Source organism: Sphaeramia orbicularis, chromosome 6 (genome assembly GCF_902148855.1).
Source record: "Sphaeramia orbicularis chromosome 6, fSphaOr1.1, whole genome shotgun sequence".
In the NCBI taxonomy this organism is placed as follows: Eukaryota; Metazoa; Chordata; class Actinopteri; order Kurtiformes; family Apogonidae; genus Sphaeramia; species Sphaeramia orbicularis.
Genome location: NC_043962.1, coordinates 34,792,785 through 34,799,141, shown reverse-complemented (window position 1 = coordinate 34,799,141; position 6,357 = coordinate 34,792,785). Strand labels below are relative to the sequence as shown.

At 38.4% G+C, this 6,357-nt stretch overlaps 1 protein-coding gene across 2 annotated transcripts; it reads left to right on the top strand.

Moving 5' to 3' along the window:
• The first annotated feature begins 237 nt into the window (after window positions 1-237).
• edc3 (enhancer of mRNA decapping 3 homolog (S. cerevisiae)) lies at window positions 238-6,247 on the top strand. Of its 2 annotated transcripts, none has more exons than XM_030136073.1 (7): window positions 238-364; window positions 635-807; window positions 932-1,149; window positions 2,327-2,671; window positions 2,761-2,914; window positions 3,393-3,610; window positions 3,974-6,247. In XM_030136073.1, exons 2-7 carry the CDS (start codon window positions 644-646, stop codon window positions 4,306-4,308), a joined length of 1,434 nt encoding a protein of 477 aa, XP_029991933.1. In that variant the 5' UTR covers window positions 238-364; window positions 635-643; the 3' UTR covers window positions 4,309-6,247. The 2 variants fall into 2 exon arrangements, with proteins under 2 accessions (XP_029991933.1, XP_029991934.1); XM_030136074.1 differs by having other exon boundaries at window positions 242-364; window positions 642-807.
• The last annotated feature ends 110 nt before the right edge of the window (window positions 6,248-6,357 follow it).

The following is a 6,357-nucleotide window of genomic DNA, read 5'->3' as shown; positions in this document are numbered from 1 at the left end:
GTACTTTAAAGGTCTGTCTTGTGATTAATAATAAAGTTGTTGCTTATATCATCGAAGAAACAACGAAAAAATGTGAAAAGTGTAGTTACTGATTGGACCAAACCTGAAACTTTCATTGACCAAACTATTTGGATTAAAGAAATCAGTCCTACGTATGTCGCTCTTGCGTCTGCAGAATATGAAGTCAGACTCTGAAGCTCTTAATTTGAAATAATTCTTTATATGGGAAGCCGGAAGTCGTCATCCAGACATTAGCAGTAGCAGCTAAGAGGCTAGCAGCCAGAATTTTCTATTCAGCACTTACCTAGACCCTTTATTCATTTGTGGTCTTGAAAAGAGTCCCATTCACCCTAATTCCAGAAAGGTACAGCAATTTAATATTGAGTCTTTGTTCGTATACGACATTTGTATCTTTAAATCAAAGGTATAGATTGATATAGCTACATAACCGGCCGATGCTAACGCTAGCTACCTAGCCTAAATATTCGCTAATGTCGACTAGTTATTTGTAATATTTCTCTGTTGAAAACGCAGTGGTTACTGTTACGGTTGTTTAACATATGATCAGTGGTTAAAACCCAGCATTAAATAAAGTGTGTATTTGTTACATGCTTACGAAAAACTTCTAAAATAGTTTCCAGATATGGCTGCGGATTGGTTGGGTAGTTTGGTGTCAATTAACTGTGGACCGACACTGGGAGTCTATCAGGGAGAGGTTTCATCCGTGGACCAGTCCAGCCAAACCATCTCCCTAAGACAACCTTTCCATAATGGAGTGAAGTGTCCTGTGCCCGAGGTCACATTCAGGTAAAACTCAGTGGTAGATGTTTGTTTGCCCCCATGTTTTTATTCTTTTCTTTTTTTGACCAGATTCAAAACCATTTTGTTTCCAGTTGATACTCATTAAATTGCCCTTTGTTTCTGCTCGCAGTGCCATTGATATAAAGGACCTAAAGATTCTGAATTTCAGAAAAGGCAGTGCTAGGAACACATCTACAAAAGGGAGCAGTGCTCCGGTTGCAGTCCCAAAGGGTGACCCCAGGGCGGTGGAGAAGTTGAACTCTCCTCAGCACTGCTCCAAAAGCTATGGAGAACGTCATCTGGATGTGCCCGGTCAGCCAAAGGGCTTTCGTCGAAGACATAACTCCTGTAAGAGCAATGTAGTACAGCAATAGTTGGATATATAACGATTTAATGATGTAGTGCCATTATAATTTTTACTTGGTTGCTTGGTTTAATTGGTTGTAGTCTTTATTGACTAACTTACTGGTTCCTGATCCAACTCCCATGAGGGTATGTATAGATAGGTCGATAAGCTTCATTACAGACTCATGGTCCACACTAAAAGACAAACAGATAAATTCAAACACAATAAAAAACCTCTATACTTTCAAGAGGCAGTCATACCAGTGTTTCCAGGACTGCGATGTGTAGCGTACAGCACTATATGCAAGATTAGTCAACAATAAAAGTTACAGAATTTTTTAATGATTCAAGCAACTCATAAACTTAAACATCAGATTTCTCAAGACAGTACGCAATGAATTTACACGATTAGACTCAAGTAGTTCCCTGGCACTAGTCCATCTTTTTTAATACGATCCTTAGAGCATCATTGTATGCCACTGTCAGTCTCTGGAGGCTGGTCTTTTTATAGTTCAGTAGAGTACTTTTTAGGTTTCAATGCAGGTACTTGACATTCTTGAACTCTGAACAAATTATAGAAACAGTAAGAGAAGTTTATTCATATGACACACTTTAAGCTTTTTACATTACCTAGAAGAGTTGGATGAAAATATCAGTGGTTAAACAGTGAAGTTAGGAATATTAAAGGAAAGTAGTGTATTCCAGAATAATTTTATAAAAGTAACGATTTAATCATAGACACATCAAAAGTGAAATATTTTAACCTATAATTAAAAACTATCTTTTTGGATCAAATGTTATTGGCAGTTTGTTTTAAAGACATGCCATAAAAGAAGATTGGTTTTATATGTCACATGCACAGTTATACAAAATACAATGCACAGTGAAATATGTTAAAAATAAATAAATATTTGAGCCAGTCAGGAGTCAAGCCTAGAATCTTGTGATCCATAGTCAGACACATTACCCATTTCACCCACTGGCTCAATAGGCTTCCAGATTCCAGCAACATAGAAGAGTTTGGTTTTACTGCTTTTCAACCAATATCTCTCAGGAAAACATCATGGTGATGATAAACTGAAGTATACAAACTAAAGTATGACTCGATAAGAATACATAATATAAAATGAAGACTGTGGTGTGTGAAGTTGAAATTACTGTTACTTTGTTTTCTTTAAAGGGTCATCTAGTAGTCGAGGAGCCAATCAAGCAACACCAAAAAAGAATGGTGTGAAAAATGGTGGCAGCCAGATGAAGCACAGAGACGATGAATGTTTTGGGGATGGTGTCGATGATGGCCTCGATACAGACTTTGACTTTGAGGGAAATCTGGCTCTTTTTGACAAAGCAGCAGTTTTCTCAGAGATCGACATATCAGAGCGCCGCAACGGAGCAAGGTCACGTGGGACACCTCAAGATCAGACACCCTCACGTTATCGTCATGATGAGAACATCCTGGAGGCCAAACCTATTGTGTACAGACAGATCGCTGTACCTCAGCCTGGGGCCAAAGAATACTGTACTGGTAAGTGATGCACATCAAGAAAATGCTCTTGAAGACGAATGATCAGAGAGGATTATTTGTGATATGTGTATATTTTTGAACACATGCAGATTCTGGACTTGTTGTACCAAGTATATCCTATGAACTACATAAGCGCTTGTTGTCAGTCGCTGAGCGTTATGGTCTTTCTCTGGAGCGAAGACTGGAGATGACGGGTGTGTGTGCAAGTCAAATGGCACTCACATTGCTTGGTGGTCCAAACAGGTAAGCATTTAGTGGTTTTGTGTAGATATCTTTTTTTTTTTTTTTTTTTTTTTTTTTTTTAAATCTTGTTACTGCAGTTTTTTCTGCCAGCTAATCTAAAATCATAAAATGGGTCATTTATACTGACCTGTAGAGCTGAATGTACTCTACTTTGACAGACACTGTGATTATGTGTCATAATTTTAGCAAATGGTCTTTTTTTCAGCAAAAAAGTTGAAAGGATGATATGATGTTTGCTGTTGTCTTTATTATTTATAATAGTGTATTGTGACATTTTATGTTTTTTAAAAAAAAATGCACCTCCTGCAACTTTGATAATATTTACACTAATTGCTCAGCTGTACTGGTCAGATGATTTGTACATTTCTCAATGAATTACATTACTGCCCATCTGCTGTGATTAAGGTTTCTACCATACCATTGTGCTCAGAACACACTGAACGTCAAATTTCAACACATACTTTCATATCCCTGCTAGATTTACTCCAAAAAATCTACACCAGCGGCCAACGGTGGCCATGCTGTGTGGCCCTCATGTCCAGGGGGCTCAGGGTATTAGCTGTGGACGTCACCTGGCCAATCACGAAGTGGAAGTCATCCTGTTTCTCCCCAATTTTGTCAAGATGCTTGACTCTGTCACCAGTGAGCTCACACTCTTCAACAAGACTGGCGGGAAACAAGTGTCAAGTATTAAAGGTGGGCATATTTCACCACTCCATCATTTTTCAAATATTTTCTATCTAGGTTATCAAGATAGAAGTAGGGGGAGGAGGGACTATTCAAGGCACAAAGTTAGTAAGAAGTTGAAATAAGTTATGGATTTTGATGTTTTCTTTGCTGAGAGAACATCCCATGAGCTAGAAAGAATGTGACAGAGCTTTGGTAGACATGAAAAATTAGTAAAATGGTGCACAGCAGTGTATTTTACTCTATGTTTACTATTTCTAGGTATTTAGATTTTATTTTTATTTATGTATGAATTTGTGAAATGTTTGCAGTGTAGGAGACCAAGCGACACTTTGATGTAGTAGATGAGTAGATGTTCGTCTTTCTTCACAGACCTTCCAGACACCCCAGTGGACCTCATCATTAACTGTCTGGATTGCCATGAAAACACATTCCTGATGGACCAGCCATGGTACAGAGCAGCTGCAGACTGGGCTAACCAGAACCGAGCTCCAGTCCTCAGCTTGGATCCTCCTGTCAGTGGACAGGGGCAGGCAGTGGAGGCCAAGTGGTCCCTTTCTCTTTGTCTCCCTCTTTCCCTGGGTGAAGGTGCTGGCCGGGTTTACTTGTGTGACATAGGTATCCCTCGCCAGGTCTTCAAGGAAGTGGGAATAAAGTACCATTCTCCATTTGGGTGCAAATTTGTCATCCCTTTGCACTCTCCATAATGGGACCAATGGTCAGTATGAATGAATGAATCCTTCACCAGCCTTGACCATTTGGTTTTGGCGCCTTATATTCCAGAGCTTTGCCTGTTGGACAGTCCAACCTTAAATTCCAAACTCACTGACATTTAAACAGGACTTCTCCCTCATACTGAAGGTCTGTTGTTTGGTACATCACTTCTACAAACGCACAGTGCATATGGACTAGTTAGCATTAAGATGTCATGAGCATTAGAAGCTGCAGGAAATATCTAGATACCTGGATTGAGAGATGGGTTACTATAGATGAAATGTGAGCAAAATACAATTCAGTGTTAACTATATTAAAGACAATCAGTGACTTTTATCAAAATACTAAATATGACAACATTCTCCATCGTGACAAGAAACCATCACCATCCTGACTCATACTTATAGCCTGCCATTTGCTGCAGTCAGTCATCTTATTTGTTGTTGTAACACAAAAGTTAAAAATTGAGAAATATTTAAATGGTGTTCCATCTCAGCAAATGTCGGAAATTTGTCATAGATGTGATTATTACCATCCTTTGTTGAATGGGGCAGCTGCTGGACAGATTCCAGATATTTGTTTTGTTTCTTAGTTGTAAATTAGGCTGTGATAATAAGGGCTCTGACAAGGTGATACAGCATGAAAAACCTATTGCAACCTTGTATTGTCGAGATGATTTCTGGAGGGAAAAAAGCTTGGTGAACATAATTTTTGCATTTTTTTTAACTGCCAGTGAGTCAAAATCTGGGTATTTTTTTCCAGCCAGTTTCCTTTTTATGGTAAAATGATCACTCAGTGTATGTGTGATTTAAATGTTAGATCGTATATTTTCATCTAAACTGAGAGATGATCAAAATACTGTCTCCTGGCGTGTCATGATAAGAAATTTGTATAAAGGCCACTCTTTTCTGGAGTATGCCTGTTTATGTATCAGACAATTATTGGTGTCTATCTAAATATCTAAATCATAGACTGAATGGTCATTAAAACAGCTGGAGATACCAACTTTTTTTTTGCTGCTTTTTGAGGCTCTTACAGAGGAGTTACAGGAGTCTATGCTCCTACATGTTTCTGGACCACCAAGTTGAAAGTCTCAGTGGTTCTTTGATAAGACCACTTCATTTTAAAGATTTGTTCAGAAATGAGGCACTTGTTAGCACTGATCTTTATTGGACATGAATCCTGCGCTTATTACATGTTGTGAATGCAGAGTTGAATTTTATATCATTGAGTTCAGCGTTGATGTAAAAAAAAAAAAAGACAAAAAACCTGAATTCAAGCGATCTACATTTTCTGAGGTCACAAATTTATGCTAAACTCTGTGGTATTTTGTGTCGACTTATAATATTGTTAAATGTAACATCTCAGGAGGATTAAACTTAGTTGATTTTTTGTTTCTTTTGTGAGCGCAGGGTTCATGTTCTGACTCTGTGAACAAAGGTTTGATCCTTTTCAACATTCCACTGGCCTGATGTGTCAAGTCCCATCTGTTGAGACAAGTCTGGCTTGGAAACATCAGTCAGTGTTAATGAATGTGAGTGTTGTCCTTTACCGCCAGGGGGATGTGAAACCACACCTCTGGTTCTTCCTTGTTCTGCTGTAGGCATTTTTACGTGCTGATTCTTCTCTGCGAAATGTGAACAGTCAGACCACAGTGGTCTGACATCTGAGAGAAGCCCATCAGTTTCAGAGAATTGCTTCAGAGCAGACTGGATGAGATTGGGTTAGTTTACATGTTTCAAGCGATACAACCTGCAGCGGATGTTTAATCCATGCAAGATCTATTTGCAGTTAAATTGCAACTTGATAAAACATGACAACCGTTTCCTTTTTGGATCGAAGTTCAGTGTTAAGGTTCTTGTACAAAAAAAAATACTGTGCAGTCCTTACTTGTCATGTCTGCAAATTTAATCAATAAAAAGTTCAACTGTTTCTTTGTCCTGTTGATCTGTTGATTAGTATTTATCGTTGATTGGGAAATTCCTTTGCAACTTTGCTGAGACTACAACCTATTTTTAGCGAGGCTGGTTTATCATTAACGC